The sequence below is a fragment of the Lepisma saccharinum genome, chromosome 2 (genome assembly GCF_977018435.1).
Source record: "Lepisma saccharinum chromosome 2, izLepSacc3.1, whole genome shotgun sequence".
NCBI lineage: Eukaryota > Metazoa > Arthropoda > Insecta > Zygentoma > Lepismatidae > Lepisma > Lepisma saccharinum.
This window is the reverse complement of record NC_139230.1, coordinates 211646598-211667066: the sequence shown is the minus strand read 5'-3', so window position 1 is coordinate 211667066 and position 20469 is coordinate 211646598. Positions and strand designations below refer to the sequence as shown.

At 38.9% G+C, this 20469-nt stretch overlaps 1 protein-coding gene across 1 annotated transcript in view; it reads right to left on the bottom strand.

The window, feature by feature from the left end:
* Window positions 1-9218: 9218 nt before the first annotated feature.
* The window catches only part of LOC145984296 (DNA-(apurinic or apyrimidinic site) endonuclease 2-like), a 72369-nt gene continuing 61118 nt past the window's right edge, over window positions 9219-20469 (bottom strand). The window contains exon 5 of the mRNA XM_083117939.1: window positions 9219-11958. Within this exon, the coding sequence (XP_082974065.1) occupies window positions 10816-11958 (1143 nt within the window). The 3' untranslated portion in view covers window positions 9219-10815. The remainder of the gene's footprint in view (window positions 11959-20469) is intronic.

The following is a 20469-nucleotide window of genomic DNA, read 5'->3' as shown; positions in this document are numbered from 1 at the left end:
TTCGGTATTTTTTCAGACTTCTGGCGATTCACAAGTACTCTTGTGTCGAACACTAAAACTGGGCGATGTTTCTGACGTATGTTGAGTCGCTTGGTCATTTAATCTTCTTCGAGAGCTTGATGAGATCTGTAGTATTTTGTTGTGTTTTATAAAAATAAGTCGAGGTGGTCCCCCCGATCGAGGAAAACCATACGTTTGAAAGCATTGTTTTCGATATTAATTGCACAGTATGCAGTATGCATATAGTCCTATTAAATGCACACACATGGCATTTAGATGATTAAGAACGTGTGTTTTATGGAAAATTGGAAACATGTCATGTCAGCCAAGAAACATTTTCACCTCACTCAAGGATTATGTGAATTCAGTTGAAGTTGTACCAATATTTACAACTGAATGTGAATGTGGGTTCCGTGCGATGAATCTAATCTTTACTGAACAGAGTGAGATTAAATATTTGGTTGAATCATAGAATACATTGCCGTAAATCAATTTCAGTGTTGGTGTTTTATTTTCATTTGGTATGAGCTCAAATTACCATTATAAACCTTCGTTTTAAAGTAATTCAAACACAAAAATGGTTATTGGGGGTCATTTTGAGTTTTTCGACTTTATTACTACCTTCATTTTAATATATTATTTTCTAAAAATTTCGGGGGGGGCTGTAGCCCCTTCAGCAGCCCCCTCTGCGTATGCCAGTGTCCTCTGGATCTACCTCCCCTAAATAGTCCTCGGCTCAAAAGTGACAGAAAAGCCAAGGTGATTTCCTTTTTATAATCTCTAATTCTCCGAAACTATTCTTTTTTGAATGAGAAAATAGAGATTAAAGTTGATTTGAAAAAAAAAGTATTGAAGAACAATAACAGGGAAGTTTTCCCTTTGTAAAGTCGGCTGGGAGTCTCACTGACCTGCAGGAAACTAAGATTAGATTCCTTGGCGTGTTTTGTAAGGTCGGATTTTTGCGGCTTTGTCTCTGCATAAAGCGGCTCTGGGGTTCACCCATTCTCAACTATATAGGTACTAGTGGAGGACGACACCCCTAGGGGCGGGGGGGAGTCTAAAGGAGGCTGGAGCGTGATGCTTAAAAACCAAAGGATAGAGAATGAAAGTGAAAATGAAGATTGATTGATTGATTTGTGGTTTTAAGTCCACTTTATGCACAGAAAGGCTAATCGGGAGTGGACCTACAATTTAAAGTGGGATCCGAACCACTGTGCCATGTGCCTCCAGTGGAAATAAAGATGCAACACAGACTGAAAGAGAGGAAAAGGAAGAGGAAAACCAACCAAAACAGACTATAATAACAGAGGGAGGGGTGGATTGAGAGAAATGAAGATAAACATTTCTCACGATGGAGTGAGAAAAGGAACAAAGAAAAGAAACAGTACAGAACGATAAAGAGATAAAGGAAGGAAGAGAAACAAAAAGATAGGCATACAGAAAAAACTATAGAAAGAGAGAATGAGAAACAGAAGCAAAAGGTAGAAAGCGAAATAGAGAACGAGCAAGTGGAGGGAGAGAGAGAAAGAGAAGGGCAAGAAATGAAGGAAGCTCTATATCTGAAGAGCCAGGGAGAGAGAGCAAAGAACGCAGGAGGGAAAATGGAACAAGACCTAATCGTGAAAAATATGCTATGGTTTTACACACAGAGAGAGATAAAATAGTTATAAATAAAAGGGAGTTTTCTGTATTTTAAGTTCTAGACTCTGCCAAGTCTCATTCCAGCTCAAAAGAGGCGAAAAAAAGTCGCCCTAGTTTCGAGTGTAAACGAAATTTTAAAATTTTACTCGCTAAACTGCTGGAAAAAGAATACAATTCAATTGTATTCAAATATTATGCACCATTACCAAGGAGGGCCTACCAGATGGCTTATTGGTAACACTTTGTAATCAGAAGGTCCCGGGTTCAATAACCGGTGAAGGCACTCCGCTCCCGAAGAAGTGGTTTGGATCCCACTTGAAACTAAATATTAAGATTTCACCAGATTTCTGACTGTGATGCACCGCAAAGTCATAAGTCCTATAGTCTCGAAAGTCAGTTAATGAATGAATGCTTCCTTAGATAATGTTACCAATAAGTCACTCTTCAAATTGAAGGGGATTCCAGGAGAGTGTCTTCTGTCTCATTTTCCCCAGCCTCTACATCTTCCAACCAGTAACATAAATTTTCCCCTTCGTAAATTTTCTGTTATTTTTGTATAATTTGTCTTTTAATTTTTAGGTTCATTTAACGCCGCCACGTCAGTCAAAATTGTCAATTTTTACATAAACTTACATTAATTTTTGTATTAAGTCCTATGATATGCACAGATAGGCTAATTGGGATTGGACCTACAGTTTAAAGTGGGACCCTAACCCGGGAACCCTTGATTACAAGGTGATGACGTTACCACTATCCGATCGGGGAGATCATTAATTTCAGATGAAATTTATGGTTTGGAATAAATTTATTAAAATTTTGTTACTCCCCAAACTCACACAGAGCATTGTCGTCCTATTAAATATTGCGCTTTATACGTTTCATAATAATAATAATAATACGCATGATGATAATAATAATAATAATATGATGAACGTTAATTTAAATTTTTATTTTATTATTTACTTTGAGCCTCAATAAATTAAAATAAATCAGTTCTTGGGTTTCACCGCGCCGCAAAAGATTTAGTATAAGTAATATAATTGTATTAGGTAAAAAAAAGTCAAGATGCGAAAATGGGAATCTCTGAACCACCCTCTTCCATCCTACATTTTATTCAATTCCCATTATGATGCATATAACCCAGATATGTAAAAAAAATCGGAGACCATCACAGAGTAAGTCAACGAAGTAACTGGCTTTCTTGTTTCGGATCAGACTTGTACGAACCGACGTAATTTGTGTAAACTAAGTGATGGCGATTCACTTCCTCGACTTCCAAAACTGTCTGTCTTGTATTTTGAAAGTAGCCACCCACTGAAGGAATGAATGCACTTCCCTGAGTTTCCAAGGTCTTTGCACGGACAAAACATAAACCAGATGTCAAAGCAAATAAGTTTACAAATTGCGGTGTGAAACCCTCCCCCTTCCTCCGCTCCGAGTGGCACATGACCGGTGCCGCAGATGGGAGAATACACATTCAGAGGGTTGCTTGCCCAGAAGCGACAGCAGCGCTATAAGTGGAAAATCCTCGAACTTCTAGAAGGCGTGGGAACTAAATAGTTGTATTTTTTGTAATAAAATTATGTAATTTCTGTTGAAGATATTGTGCAAACGCTTGGAATTATCTATCTAAATTCACGACACTAAGATGCACAATGTTGAACCTAAATGGTAAGATGGTTTAAAATTCTTCAAACGCCCCATTTAAAGCTGCTTTCACATCCAATTAATGCTGCAGTTCCAATTTTTTGTGCGCTAAACTAGAATCCCAATTCGATTTTTTATTCAATACATCACTTCGTGTATCCTTCTACAAAAGCCTTGCAGAGTATCACCGAAATTGGAGGCATATGTTAGGAGATTTTGTCAACAGAAGGAGAAGCAGTTTTCAGCTGTTGAGAGAAACATCCAGCCGAGGCTTAATGGAATCCATCAATGGCAGACACACAGTGGCGTAGCGGCCGCCCCCGCAACCTCTGCAATGCTGGGAGGGGGCCGAGGTGTAGGGGCCTCATAATGTTCTCTCTTCGTGCTCCTGAAATTTTATATACTCCCAGTAATTCAACTGAGAGTATCTCTTATATAAAGAAAATCGATATACGAAACATAAATCAGGTTCCCACTAACGTATATGATAATAAGCAGCGTATTGTCCCAGCCACAAGGGTCCAGTCAACTTGACATGTGGGCTCATTCCGAAATGCAGAATTAACTTACTTGCTCGCAGATGACCATCGATAGGAAAATACGCTACGCAGTTTGTAGTAAACGTAGTGTAGTGTGTCAGTTGTCTACAATTATGAATCCAGTAGAAAGATTCAGTTGCTCAATTAGGCGATGCCTTATTACTACACAATAAACTATCAAACTTGGAAATATGTTTTTTTACCACTAACATTTGTTACAAGTTATATTTAAAATGTAACTTCCCACCAAATATTTTCAAGGGGGCCCCAAGCCTTTTCATATTGAAATCAGAGCCGAGATAAATTTCCCACATTGTCCACACTTGTTACGTTTTACCAGTGCTTTTATTTCAAAGGAGCCCCCAAAACTCAGTAGGAGGTGGAATCCAGGCGCAATTATCCCTTTGATACCCCCTTCTGTCACGCAGGGTGTATGAGTTAAATGTCACCATTATTTTGGAGGATGATTTTGTTTTGGTGATGTTTGAGTTGGTGTTTTAAGTCCACTTTATGCACAGTAAGGCTAATCGGGACTGGACCTATAGTTTAAAGTGGGATCCGAACCACTTGTGCCTCCACCGGGTATCGAACCCGGGACCCCTTGATTACAAGGCAATGACGCTACCACTGCGCCATGGGGGAGACCCTTGGAGGATTTTGTGAAGTTCATTTTTCTTACATATTGAAATTTTTGCATATTTCTGTCGAACCAGTTCTACTTTTCCAATTACAATTTGTTACGATTCTGTGGGCCTCCCCGATGGCGCAGTGGTAGCTGTCGCTTTGTACTCAAGGGGTCCCGGGTTCGATTCTCGGTGGAGGCACATAGTGGTTCGGATTCCACTTTAAACTGTAGGTCCAGTCTCAATTAGCCTTACTGTGCATAAAGTGGACTTAAAACACCAAATCAATCAATCGATCATGCTACGATTCTGTGATCTACAGTGTTCGATGTGAAAATTTCTAGCTGTGAATTTGCTTTTTGGAGTTTAGGATCAACTTGAAGACATTGCAGTAGGTGGAGGAGGAAACTTATGCAAATTATCATAGCCGTGGGAGAATCTTTATGAAATTTTTCTTAGCTGGCACACAGCATCCTCCTTCATTCCTCCCTCCCACATACACACATCGAGCACTGATGATCTATTAATTAAAAGGTTCTTGTTTCATGAGAAAGTATTTAAGAAATATATGTTCAGTGGTCTATCGAAAAGAAATGGCATCGTTGAAATTATGAATATTAATCTTGAGGTCCACTAACACCAAAATTAAACAGCATGTACCCTGTTTAAACACCTTTTTGGGGGGCCAGTCCTTCCAATCGGCATTTCATTGAGTGACAAATTTTCAGTGAATAAGAGTCCCATCGCCACTATTATCTAGGTATCTCTCAAAATTGGAGTCCGCTGCCATTTCTTTGTAGCAGATTGCAATTGACCTTATGATGTTAGGTCACCACTGACAATATACAGGTCCAGTTCAACTTCCAAAACTGAAATTATGGTTTACTTGAGTATATTACTCACTATTAGTATTATAATGCTAATGTGAACGACTCTTACGTTGAATCTTGGCCTGGCGCAGCCAGGGGTTTGGAGTTGACTCCGTATCTACTTCCAAATCATAAATAGGAGTGTTTACTATCCTTTAAACAATTCCCCCAAATACCAGTTTCTAAATTGAATTGTTTGAATTGTTATTTTAAGTTTTTAAGTCCACTTTATGCACAGATACTCTAATCGGGACAGAACATACAGTTTAAAGCCGAACCACTGTGTGCCTCCACCGGCTTTCGAACCTGGGACTCCTTGGTTACAAGGCAACGACTTTACCACGACGCCATCGGGAAAGCCCAGTATTTTTTGAATATACATATATATATATATATAAATCAAATAAGGTAAAAGGAAACACTCACCGGACAGTAGGAAAATTCAAAATTTTCGAGCCTCCTTCAATTTAGCCCCCCCTCCTCCCAAGATCCACCCCCCCTGCCCACCAACCACCCCTTGGAAAGATACATCACTGCCGTCATTTCCACCACCTCTGACAGCTCATTCTTAAATAACTTTCACAACCAACCTAACCTCAATCCCCCCCAACAGAAAGCTCTCAGAGACCTCCGCAACAACCACAACATCAAAATCCTCCCAGCTGACAAGGGGTCCACCACGGTGGTCTTGAACTCTCAAGACTACCTGGCGGAAGCCAACCGCCAGCTGGCTGACCCCTCCACCTACAAACCCACCACAGTTGACCTATCCGCCGAACACCTCACCAAAATCCGGGACTTCATCCACACCCGCGGCCCACCTGAAGGCCTAACAGCTCGTACCACCGCCATGTTAATACCCGACAATCCCCGCACCCCCACCTTCTATCTATTGCCCAAAATCCACAAACCTGGCAGACCCATTGTGTCCAGCTATAACTCACCTACAGAACGAATCTCAGCCTTTGTTGACTCCCATCTCCAGCCTCTTGTGAAAGCTCTGCCCTCCTACCTCCGTGACACCAACCACTTCCTCCAGAAAATCAGCACCCTCCCACCATTGCCCCCAAACACCATCCTTGCCACCATTGATGTCACTTCCCTCTACACCAACATACCTCACTCCCATGGCCTCCGCTCCATAGAATTCTATCTCAATAGCAGACCCAAACCTCACAACTCCAGCACCAACTTCCTGACCCACCTAGCCCACCTTGTCCTCACTTGTAACAACTTCACCTTTGAAAACCAAAATTTCCTACAGATCCGAGGTACAGCCATGGGTACCAGAATGGCCCCATCCTATGCAAACCTCTTCATGGGCCAACTTGAGCAAGAGTTTTTGGCTACCCAACCCCTCCTCTGGCTCCGCTTTATCGACGACATCTTCATGCTCTGGACACATGGAGAACCATCCTTGTCAGCCTTCCTGGACCAACTTAACCACTTCCGTTCCCTAAAATTCACCTGGACACACTCCCCCAACCAGATCACCTTCTTGGATGTGGACGTGCACATCGAGGGAGGACACCTGACTACCTCCATCCACATAAAACCCACCAACCACATGCAATACCTACACTTCTCCAGCTCCCACCCGTTCCACACCAAAAAAGCAATTCCATTCTCTCTGGCCCTCAGGGGACAGTGCCTGAACACTTCACCCACCTCCCGCCAGAATTATAACCTCCGCCTACACCAGGCCCTGGTTAACCGTGGATATCCCTCCATCCTGGTCACCAAGCAAATATCACGAGCTGCCTCACATACCACTACCACCAAGAAACCTGCTGCCACCAACCCACCTGCACTCATCACCCAATATCATCCCCACCTCAACAAAATCAGGCACACACTGCACTCTCTTCTCCCAATCCTCCACAGTGATCCCGAAACCAAAAACATATTTCCCGACAAACCCAGGGTGGTTTTCAAATGCCCCCCCTAACCTCCAAAACATCCTGGTCCACAACACTCCTTCACCACACATCCAACACCCCCCTGCCCATAAATGCAACCGACCCAGGTGCAAGACCTGCCCCATCCTCATCACTTCTCACACCCTCCAGGTGCACACGGCCACTGGCAAATTTACCCTCCATCCCAAAGGGACCTGCCATGCCTCAAACCTTATCTACATCCTCACCTGCAACATCTGTGGTGATTTTTACCTGGGGGAAACATCAACGGCCCTCAACCTCCGCATCAATAACCACCGCTCCTCCACCCACAACCTGGACTTCACTGTCGCCGTCCACACCAACCACAACAACATCAGTTTCAATGACTGCTCCCGGGTAGCGATCATCCACCTCCTACCCCAACCAGCCAACACCTCTGTTCGCAAAAGATGGGAGAGGGCCTATATATCGGCCATGAGTGCAACCACTCCACCTGGCCTGAACAAGGCCACCCAGTCATGCCCAACCCTCACCCACCCTCCCGCCCAACTCATCCTACACACTCACAGTTTACGACGAGCCTGGTGACGAAACAGTGTTTTTTTCGTTCTACGCACCGCTTCTTCTTCAATGGGGACCTGGCAACTCTGCAGGACCCCAACTTCCGGTTCCGTCTTCTGTTTCTTCTCACACCGATGATGCTATAAATTAGCGAAAATTTTGAATTTTCCTACTGTCCGGTGAGTGTTTCCTTTTACTTTATTTGATTTTTACTTAGCCCTTTTGGCCGTCCTTGCTTTTATCCATTATATATATATATATATATATATATATATATATATATTAGGGATAGACGGATAAGAAATTCTGGCTGATAAAAATAAAATACCGATATAAAACTTACCAGTACCGATAACCGATATTCTACCTATCTGATATAAAATTCTAAAATGGTCCTTAAAGAACCTGAATGCTTCCTTTTCTTTATTAAAAATGTACTGTATGTTACCAGATAACTGCAATGGAAAACAAGCTGCATATTTAGTTATTTAGTTTTAAAAAAAGTAGTGCATAGAGATTATGTATATGTTTATATCCATAAAAATTATAACAAAATGGCAGAATATTGCACTAAATTATAGATATATCAGATTGATAATTTTATCAATAAACTGATACACCAATATGCCTATATCGGCCGATACCAATAAAGTACTGATTAATCTCACCCATCCCTAATATATTTACCACTCATCAATGCTCCTTCAAAGAAGTCATAATATAAGGAGTTGGGTGGAGAGGCGTGTTATTAATTCTTTAGTTATTTGCACATTGCTATGTAAAGTGTAATATTTGAATATATCCAGTAACGCTTCTTGCAGCATCAGGTGGAGGGTATAAAATGTAAACACAAATTCTCTCACAGATGCCAAAAATCAACACCACCTCATCCCCTTTCAAATATCACGCTGGAACATTTGAGAATTAATGACTGCATGTAGCACAAGGTGCAAGCCACCTTACTCACAGTGGGAACACAATGAACATCCTACATGAAATTTTCCAAAATACATTTTCTCCCTGTAGGAAAAGCAAAATCAATCAACTTTGAACACAACTTTGTTGTTTTAAGTCCAATTTATACACAGAGAGGCTAATTGGGACTGGATGTACAGTTTGAAGTGGGATCCGAACCAGTGTGCCATGTGCCTCCACCAGGTATCAACCTCGTCTTCATTACGAGGTGACAACGTTAACACTGCACCATTGGGAAGGCACATCTTCAGACGTCCTAAGCTGATGAACGATCAACAGCAGTGCAGTTAGCACCTCATGGCCAAATTGTGCAAGACAGAAACCTGTTAAGAGTGTAAACATAATGCTCCATAGTACAGTGCTCATAGCAGTGGAGGTTCTTGAAATTAATGGAACACCAAACCAGTGAGTGCATTTAAACATTACATTTATACCACATTTTAAACCAGTAAAACAACCGACTCAGGTAAATACATTTTATTAATCAAAATGATGTGTACAAAATATCTTTGTTACATAATGTAACAAAAAAAAACTTGGAAAAATAACATAGTCCCCCAATTTAAATTTTCAACAAACATGAAAGACAGGGGTATGAGAAGAGTTTGCATAGGCCACAATATACTGGTCTCCCTGAATAATTAATGATAAAATCATAAGTTGTAACATACATCAATTTTAAAAGCATCATTCAGTTCACAAATGGAATATCCTATTTTTAAAATACAATGTACGAATCACTTGAAGACTTCATAAGTAAAAATATTATGAGTAACACTCATTATATGAGAAGTATGGAGATCAAATTTAAGAAAAATAAAAGGGCAAACACAAGTTAACTTTACTTATAACCATGCAGAACACTGTTTTAACTAATGCATTAAAAAAATTGTGGGAGAGAATTTATCTGCTACCTGGAATATATGTTACACACATTCTTTGTACTAAAATCAGGCATTTTTATTTTTTTTAAAAAAATTAACAAATAACGATTGAACTTATTCATGTTCAATCTCATTGTGCAGAGATTCTTACTGAAATATTTCACATTTTACAAACGGTAGAAATGATGCAGCTCATTCGTATGTAAATCAAAATACTGGAAAACTAGACAAACCATGAAAGTATGATGGCACTTAAAATGGTGCAACAGCCAGAGAGCTAATAATAAAAGGCACCAGTGTGTTAATGGAGGACTGAAAACAATAGTCATCATACTCCCATGGCAATATAGCAATTTTTGTACTGGAATGGACTACTTCAATTATTGTAGAAAAACTGACAGTGGAAATCTGCACCAAGGAATTATCTTCCAAATGAATGCAGTACACAGTACAAAATTTGAAAAATCGTAAATAAAATATAACTTGACTCGAAGTCCAAGGAACATATACCTTCTTCAAATATCACAGACTGGTGCTTCAAATAAAGGGGCTCACTTTGTAAAACATGAGCACCACACAAAACTTTCTTAATGTCACACACCCACTTTCCATTATCTCTATTATCACATGAATTTCCTCTCTGCATTTAAGATATAAGAATAATTTCCTCTTAGGATATACATGCAGAGATACTAGAACTGTGTTTACATAAAAATGGAAAATGCCACACTATTAATGATTACATGTTGCAACCTTGCAGTGCTAAATGAAACAATTTTCTAATAACAAGAATGTTATTAGCGTTTTCATCTCATCTCTGATAAACTCTGCAAAAATTGCAGGATATGGCAAACTTGTAACGTATCTTTCAACAGGACATCATACTGTTTGAACTTCAACTTTTATACATGAGGAGAAATGTGTGAATACAACAGGATATTCTAATATAATTTTTAACTGTATTTATAATCAGCAATATACATATTTATCTTCACTGGTTTTGCTGACTAAAAAGAATTGATAATGATCATGTAGAACCACAATAAATCATGTGGAAGATGCATAACAAACATAAGACATGTACCATTTTTAAAAAGTATCTCATACTCAAATTTAAAGCTTTATACCGTGAAGATAGAAAGTAATGGGCACTTACATCACAGCAACATGAAACTTTAAAGCCACTGGAAATGGTTGCAACGAGCTTCAGGATCATCTTTATGACCTTCTCCACGTGCACAACAATAGAATCTTCTGTTTTGGTTTGGTCCAGGTTTCTTAACAGTACGAAGAATGCATGGCTCTCTGTGGCCTTTGCATTTGGGAGGCGGCTTCGGTCCTGATAGTAATGCTTTCCAAGCTGAAGATGCTGGTTTACTTCCTGACTCTGTTTTTCTCTCATTGCCATTTTCACTTTTGCTTGGCGGGGTGTTGGAATTTGTTACACTTTCTTCGCTGATGCTAAGAACATTTGCAAGGTTGTCATAATCTGTTTCTGTAGGAAGAGCATTTGCAGTTTTTGTTTGAGAATCACCTCTGCAGCTCTCTCTCGGTGTCAAATCACTGCCTGCAGGAGAATCACTGCTGGAGAACTCAGAATTGCTATCCTGACGAACACAGAACGTATCAATTATATCCGTACCAGTCTTGCTACAACCTGGAATGGCATCATTGTTATATTCAGAGTTATTTTGATTCTCCCTCTCTATCAAATCTGAATCTTTGGGATTGCTGCTTGGTGGGATTTTCTCCAAAAACTTCATTATCGATTTCTGTGATCGGGATGTGGAAGCTTTGGTCCACTTCCGCGATTGTTTTTTCCTCCTCGAATCACTTGGTAAATCTGCCTTATGCCTCATCTCACTTTCCTGACTCTCCTTCTCCATTTCCCTCAACTGCCTCTGTGCACTTGCTTTGGAGAAGTACTTCAGTAACTTTTGCTGAGTGCCACATAACTCTGGAAATAATTTAGCACAAAGCAAGGCACATTTTGAAGATCTCAAAGTTTGTACTTGAAAAGTACCCTGAATTGGGCAGTGGTCACTCCCTTCTATATCTTTCAGTATTACTGAATCACACATATCCTTGATCAGATTTTGATCTGTGAGTATGTAATCTATTCGAGTACCATAATTCGTTGACCTTGCATTTAACTTTGTACACCAGCAGGTGAATGCATTTTTCTCATTTGGGTGGAAATAACGAAAGCTATCATGCAGCTGAAAGCAGCTCTTATTACTTGCAGACTCCTGATTCTCATTTATATCAACTATTATCTCATCAAGCCACTTCCTTCCAATGTCATTTTCAAATTCTTCCTGCAAATAAAGGACAAGGGATATAACTCTCATAAACACATATTATCATTATATACTATGGCTAACAGAAACAAGATATAAATTAGAGAAAGGGAACTGTATTTTGAATGTTCAGCAAATCAACCATCAACAAAATGTAGAATACATTCTTACAATATACATCTTTAATACAGGGTGATCGGACTAGAAGTATACAAAAATACACATATATATTTTCGCAATTATAAAGTTTATTAACTTGTTTTGTACAAAACTAGGACAAGAAACTCTAAAGTTTTTATGTACGCTGTACACCTCAATGTGGGCACTACTTGTAGCTTGACAGATATCCAAACTATACTCAAGCTCATGCCAAGTGTGACCAGCATTTGAGGCATCATTAGTGCAAAGATAGACTGTCTCAAATCACCCAAATCATGATTTTCCTCTTAATGAAGCCCCATGCAAAAAAGTCGAATGGTTGAAAATCTGGGGATCTCGGTGGCCAGGCAGTGTCTGTGCATGCGTGACACAATAGGACTATTGATTGTACAAGTGGATTACTGAAATCTGGAATCAATGGTATATCAACTGAGCATCATTAGGAGACAACATAAGGAGTAGTTTTCGCATTATAAGCAGTTATTTTGTATACTTCTAGCCTGGACACCCTGTATTAAAATTCCATTAAGGAACACACATTTTATGTCTCATCTTGTCAATATTGCTTTTTGTTATTTTAATTTACTTTTCAGAAAGACAGAACCGGGAACATACCACTTTGTAACATCTACTACTAAAAAAATACTTATTTTCCTGACATCAGGTCTCAGTCTGCTCATATGGCTGTGACATCATCCAAGTTGTTGTCTAAAATGATGATCGAATGATAACACCACAAGTAAGGATATAAATACCCCAGCTGCAAACCTTACATTTATGTGTAGCTGTGTGCCCTAGCTGCTGACCAAATCAACATCAACTTATATGTCAGAAGATGTCAAATGAATAGATAGAAGCCACGTTGTAGCCAACAGAAATATCCCAAGATGTTCAGGATATGAGACTGATGAATGCATTCCTTTACAGATTTTTATCCCCTATAAGGAGTGTGTTAGTGATATGGTAATTGATGCAAGTTGAAATGTAGGAAATAAATCAATGAGTGGAAGAAAAAGGCTTGTGTCTTAACTCTGCCATTTAAAAATGCTTGCACAGCCAACCTTGTTTCATGCGATGTATAGTTAATAGCCTGCCCAGCTGCAATCAAATGTTACTCTCACTATCCTCTATAAAAGCAGAAAGTCTTGCACAACTTGCTGGTTACAGTCTTCCGGAAGGTGCACCATGTTTATTTTGACTAAATGAAACACATTCTCAGATAAAAGATTGTAGTTTGTGACTCATATTTGTAAGGTGAATGGATGAATCCATAACCAACAGTTACCACCACAAACATTTGAAAACAGAATGCCACAATGGCAACAAGAATAGAACTACACCACAATGGCAACAAGAACAGAACTACACAAGTTAAATATCATTAGAATAGAATGGTTTTTATTTAAGCAGGTGTGTTTCAGCCTCATGGGCTATTCTTACAAACAACCCTTGTCAGAGATACAATAAGTGAATACAAACAAAGAAAGAAAAAAATACATATTGACCATGATAATACAATAAAGATAATATAAAGATTATACAATGATAAAATAATACATTGAATAGATTAGTATACATATATACTATGGAGTTAAGATAAGTAATAAGTCTTCAGTAGTTCATTGTGTGTGTGTGGGGGGGGGGTAGGCAAAGTATGCATTATATGATGTGTAAGTACAGGTGCAATTGTTAAAATATGAAGGTTAATGTAGTTGTTGGGACAATAGTCGAGTTGAAAAAGCTGGCTTTTTTGAATGGGCGGTCCTTATCCGATAAAAAGCCAACTTTTTTCGAAAAAAAAAAAACAACAGAAATTTTGGCTTTTTACCAATTGCAGCTAATGCATTTCACTTGAAGTTACTGTTATGAGTTTACAAGTTTGTAGTTAAAAAATGTACATGATGTTGCAGCCAAGAGACAGATACAATTTTCTCTAGCTTACCGAAGGAGGGAGGGAGTGGGGGGTTGCATGCCTACCACCTCTATTTTGCTATTTTGTAGATTTTTTAACTGTTTGAAAATAAATTGTATTGTTACCTAGAATGTTTTCAATATTTCTGTATTACTTCTGTTCACAAAAACATAAATGTAATGTAATTAGGAGGCAAAATGCACTCAGTGGGCTTCTCAGGCTCCATCTTTGAATGCTTCCCCAGTGTGTAAGTTTCTTGGCATGGGTCAGCTAGGATTAAAACTAAACATGTAATCCTGATGAACACACCTGACCATGAAATGGACTTAAAACAAGCTTTTACATGTCTGTGTATCAATGGGGCTGTTCATTGCTAAACTTTTCTGGTGGCAGCGCCACCCCTATTGTGTCCCTAATTAATTTCGTTCATTATTTGGTTACCCTAAGCTTTACATTGGAGCACGATGGGAAGGCAATTCAAACGTTATTTTCAATGAATGTAAGAATTTCTCGTGTATATCGATAATAAAAATGGATTTAGCAAAGCTTTAAGATTATGTAGCCAGTCATACGTTTTCCGAAAATTACATTCTCTTGAACCTAGGAATTAATATACTAAAGCACAACAGAATTATTGTGAAAACGAGCTAAATATAGTACGTTTATGCACAAAGAACACTAAACTTGATGCCATTTGGGTTGTCTCTAGCTGCCATTGGTCAATAATACAAAAATTTAGATTTTTACACTATGCTTTGCTTTCTTCCTGGTTGCAAGCATGTGTAATTCAACGGCGGGTAGGAATCGAAGAAACTCCCAAAAATTATAAAGAAACAATGTATTATGTGCATAAACACATGATATATATTATTATACACTATGACTGATATTATGCCCTATCCAATAATTTCATATTAACTTATGTTTTCATTGTATTAAGCAGATATTCCCCCTCGTATTTTCATCCTCTCTCTCTCTCTCTTTGTAACAACAATTTTAAAATTATAATTCCTGTTAATAAGATAGATCTATAGTCTGTATCTATCCCTAGATACAGACTAGACCCCAGAGGTTGCGAGACATGAAACAAAAGAGAACATTTTTTTTGTAATACATATTCTTCATGATAAGTGTGTGTATATATAACAAAGGACCACATTTACTAGCTATGTGAAAAAGTATGATATCAAGTGAAAAAAAAGGTAAGTTATTAAAAACAACTATAAAAATAAAAGTAGAGTTACGCGGAATTATTGTATTTTATTCTTTACCGGATTCACAACAATATATCACTTAAATTGTGAAAATTGCAAGTGACGTAGAAAAGTGCTGTGCAAATTTTAAGTTTTTTTTGAGTTCTGATATCTTTTCTGTTGTTGACGATCGTCTTTTCAGAAATCTTACTTTTACAGCACTGATTATTCAACTCTCATGTTCAGACATCATTTCTGATGTTAAGACAATATTAAACTTGCAATTTAATGTAATAGCAGCATGTTCGGCATCAAATTCCCCATGTATTTAAATGGAAGAATAACTGCCTATCAAAAGCGTGGGGACACAACAGGGCTGCTGTCACATACAATAGTTTGCTTTGACCAGGGCCATTTAAATGCTTGTCATAAAATATGAAACAAATGTTAATGAAAAATATTCGATGTTCCAGGACAAATAAATCTTTACTGTTCACAACACATATGCAGATGTATATGTATATTACGTGAATGTGTGTATATATCCTTTTTAACAGAGCTTTGAGATGGAACCAACATGTGGCTCTTCTAAACCAACCCTTACAAGTAAATGCAACCTTTCGAACCGAAGCAACATAAGCTGCAAGTGTCACTTGTCACTTGGCCTGTACCTTTTCCTCGGGGAACTTTCAGACTGAAGCAACAAGTGAAATTGTCACTTGAAAACATACCCTCAGTAATCCATTCAACCTTTTGAACTGAAGTATAACAACTTTTGAACTGAAGGACGACAACGGGCTAAACATGTCACTTGCATGTTGCTCGGACTATACTGTTTTTCCCATGGCATGCATTGTGCTGCTTCAGTCTGTTGTTCTTGCATGCATGGTGAATGTTTTGCTTTATAATGTGTCGCTTGTCATCTTTGACTTCTTCAGTCTGAAAGCTCGTTCATTAGTGTGCATCATATCACCTCGGTCTTGTTTGTGCATGCATGGTGGGTGCTTGCTTATAGACTGAAGGGGTCTATGTCACTTGTCATTTCAATGTGACACCCCCCACTGTCATGTGATGCTTCGGTCTGAATGTTCTCTATACTTAACAAGATTATTTGTTACTTCATCAGAGATTAAGATTTATTTAGCCTCTACATCACAGAGAACAAATTGCAAGTATTACTGTTGGAAAAAGGCTGGCTTTTTGATAGAAGGTTCATTTTTATAATCATGAATGGGCCTCTGGAGTGGAATAAAGTAATGCTGTTCCCTTGTAATATGAAGGGGTCTGAGGTTCAATCCTCAATGGAGACAGAGTGCTTCGGATCTAATTTCAAACTGTAGGTTCAGTCCATATTTCTTTAATTGATTTTTTCTTGCGCTTTTTCCAGCCAGTCTTATTCGCTTCTGCTTCAGTTTTAGTGCCAGTATTTCTCAACCGCCGGACCACAAAAGGTCCGTTGCACCCAGGGATTGACAACTAATTTAAATATAATTTTATATTTGACAGCAAGTCTATACATAATTGAACTACGATTATGCCATAGTTGATATATTAATATTAATTGAGGGTGCATATTAATTTCCATATAAACTTTAAAGATCAGAAAATAATTTATGAGTGACATTTTTGGATTCAGGGCATCGGCCCTGGGAGATATTGCTGTATACTGGAGCTCAATAGTCTAATGTGGATAGGACAAGTGCTTGCATAAGGCGTTCTTTAACATCAGCGTCCAGAGTATGTTTTAAATGATACAAAGATTTAAGTTTCCCTATACAGTTTTTCACAATAAATTTGACTTGTGCCTCCCAATTTAAGTGTGTATCGAACACAATCCCCAAGTTTTTGCGTGTATCCACTTTGCTTAGCGGAATCTGTTGAGAGTTGGAGGAGAAGGCAAGTTTTTATGAAGTTTTTAAGGGTACCATAAGTTCCTATGATCATGAATCAAGATTTTGTTGGATTTAATTGAAGGGAGTTTTCCCGTGACCAATTAGTTATAGCATCAAGATTGAATTGAAGTTTGGATATCGCATTATCGTAGTTTTCTGTATTATACTGAATATAGATTTGCGAATCATCAGCATACTAATGGTAGTGGCAATATTGGACCAATTGCACCAATCTAAAAGAGTGAATGTGCAAATTTTGACTATTTCACTTAAGTGTAGTTTCTGAATACTTTCTATTGATAGAATCCTGTGCCAAAGTCACAGTTTGCAAGATCACTTCATTCTGAGGAATTTGATATTTATCGAAACACTTGTGCTTCAAAACTAAAACTTACAATGCCAAAGCCAAGAATGTGCCACATTCGTGAGTTTAGCACTGGACTTGTAACACAGGAGCACATTCAGCATTTTTATTATTGTGCACTGTGTGTGTGTGTTTTTCCTACGATAATGTAAGTGAACATCATTATCACAGACACTTTTCAACAAAGACATATGTTTATAGTTACTTTTATTAGTATGGCTAAGATGGAGCTGAATAGAGGTGCAAGATGACTGGCCTTCCTAGGGACAGGCAAGCCTCAGCAACTGGGTGGGTCACAGGTGGCAGATAGCAAAAGACGATCAGATACTATGGTCAGTTGGAAATGAGGCAATGCCAAATAAGCAGTTCTGGACTGAGGCGATAAGTATCAGCAGGGGCTGGAGAGGGTGGTTTTGCAGAACCACACTGATTAAAACTCCAGGAAAGCTTTTTGATGACACTGTGACATTGCGAGAAAGTGCCATTAAAAAAAACAAAAAAAAACACACACGACACTGCTGCCTTGCAGGAACGGGAGGGGCCCCCAAAGGCTAAGGGAAGGAAAGAAACCCTGACAGAAAAATAAGAAGCAGGAAGGGCTCCGAAGGCACGATAATGCCAACCCACCTAGGGGAGTAAACCCTTTACAAATCCTGATCCTCCAGGTTAGGGGTTGGCTGAAGGGTTAACTTCCCTACTCCATAAAAAGAAAATGGTTGCGGATATCTTAAGATTGCCTTGGATGAATTGGATAACTTGGAGATGGCCCAGCAAGAAAAAAAAAAGACTACTCACAAGGGAGGTTATCTAAGTGTCCCCCTCCAATTTCCATGAAACTTGGCAGGTGTATAGAGGGGCCCAAAGGAAGAAATACGTATTTTTTGTTTCGGCTAAAAAACGGTTTTAGGGGGAAAAACCTCACCTCTAATGTCAAGATGAGGAAAAATTGAAGTGGGGATCTGACCCCTGTGTCACTCTCCAATTACGATGAAACTTGGAAGGTGTATAGAAGGGCCCAAAGGAAGAAATACGCATTTCTTTGTTTTGGCTAAAAAAACGGTTTTAGGTTGCAAAACCTCCCTTCTAATGTAAGATGAGGACAAATTGAAGTGGGGATCTAACCCCTGTGTCATCCTCCGATTTCCATGAAACCTGGAAGGTGTATAGAGGGGCCCAAATAAAGAAATACGTGTTTTTTTATCGGCTAAAAAACTGTTTTAGGGGGCAAAACTCCCCTCAAATGTCAATATGAGGACAAATTGAAGTGGGGATCTGGCCCCCGAAACCACGTAAATCTGGCATAGGAAGAACACGCTCATATAATTGTAACACACACAGCACAGAACTGTAGGATTGTCGGTACCAAACGCAGTGCAATTGTAGAGATATGCCGAATTCATAAACACCGTTGTTCCCGGATAGGGAAGCATTTTTCAGCTGAAAAAAAAAAAAAAAGAATTTCTTCCTTTGGGCCCCTCTACACACCTGCCACGTTTCATGGAAATCGGACTGGGGACACAGGGGTCAGATCCCCACTTCAATTTGTCCTCATCTTGACATTAGAGGGGAGGTTTTGCCCCCTAAAACAGTTTTTTAGCCAAAACAAAAAAATACGTACTTCTTCCTTTGGGCCCCTCTATACAGCTGCCAACTTTCATGGAAATCGGAGGGGGACACTTAGATAACCTCCCTTGTCAGATGGAAAATGGATAGTGTTTTAGCAACTTGGAATGTTAGGATTTAAAAGAGACCACGAAAGTTTAAATAAACAATGGAATAAATGGATAAATATGGAGTGAAAATAGAAGCACTGTAAGAAACAGGATAGGAAGGGACAAGGAATTTTAGTGTCTGGGAATAATATCCTGATGTACAGTGGAGGAGATTCAGGTAATAATGGTACTGAATTTCTACTCCAAAAGTCTATGAATGCAAGTGTATATTAACTTCATAGCAATCAATGACAGGATGTAGTCTATAAGACTTAAAGAGCAAAATTGTTCAATTGGTAGAGCAGCCACAGGCTGAACTTCGCCCATGAATAAAGAAATTCTAATTCTAATCACAGTGCTTTGTGTCTATATCCTCACGGAGGATGCAGATGAAGAGAGAAATATGCTTTTTACACAAAACTGGAAGAAGAAAATAAACAAAGTCCAAAAACATGATGTCAAAATGATCCTTGGGGATCTAAATGCGAAAACAGGAAGAGAAGCATAATAGAGAAAGAAAGCTTACATGAAATTAGAAATGATAAAGGAATCAGGCTGATAGACTTGGCGGCTAGCAAGGAGATGGTAATTAAAAGTACCTGGTTCCCACGGTAGGAATAAAAAAGGAGAGCTGGGTGTTACCGGATGGTGTTATGAAGAACACAATAGACCATGTTATTGCAGACAAGATGACATGCATCAGGCACCATGGAGATTACTAGTTGTAGAGGTGCTGATGGTAACACAGATCACCATCTAGTGAGAATCAAGTACAGACAGAAAATAGATTTGGCAAGAACTAAGAGGAAAGATAAAACACAATGTCAAGGATCTGAAGGATGTCAAATTAAGCAAGGAATATAAGAAGAAACTTGCAAAGATACTAGAAAGAATAAAGTAGGTACGGGAGGAAGGAGAGGTAGAATCTAAGTGGAGGGAGGGAGGTGAAAACAGTCATCTGTGAAGTGGCAGACAATACGCTGCGAAAGATGGATTACAAAAAGAGAGAGCAGTGGTTTGATGAGGAATATTCAGCACTAATTCAAGAGAAAAATGAAGCTAAGACAAGGATGCTTCAATGGAGAACAAGACAAGCAGTGGGGGAGTACAGAAAGAAAAGGAGACAAGCAGATAAGATTTGCAAGACGAAGAAAAGACTGTTTGAGAGAAAGAAAATAGAAGAGTTGGATAAAAGGAAGGACAGAAACGAGACACAAAAGTTTTGTGATAGAACAAGAGGCGAGATAATATCAATCAATAGCTCCTTTTTTGGAGGCAAAAGCAAAATGTTGGAAAG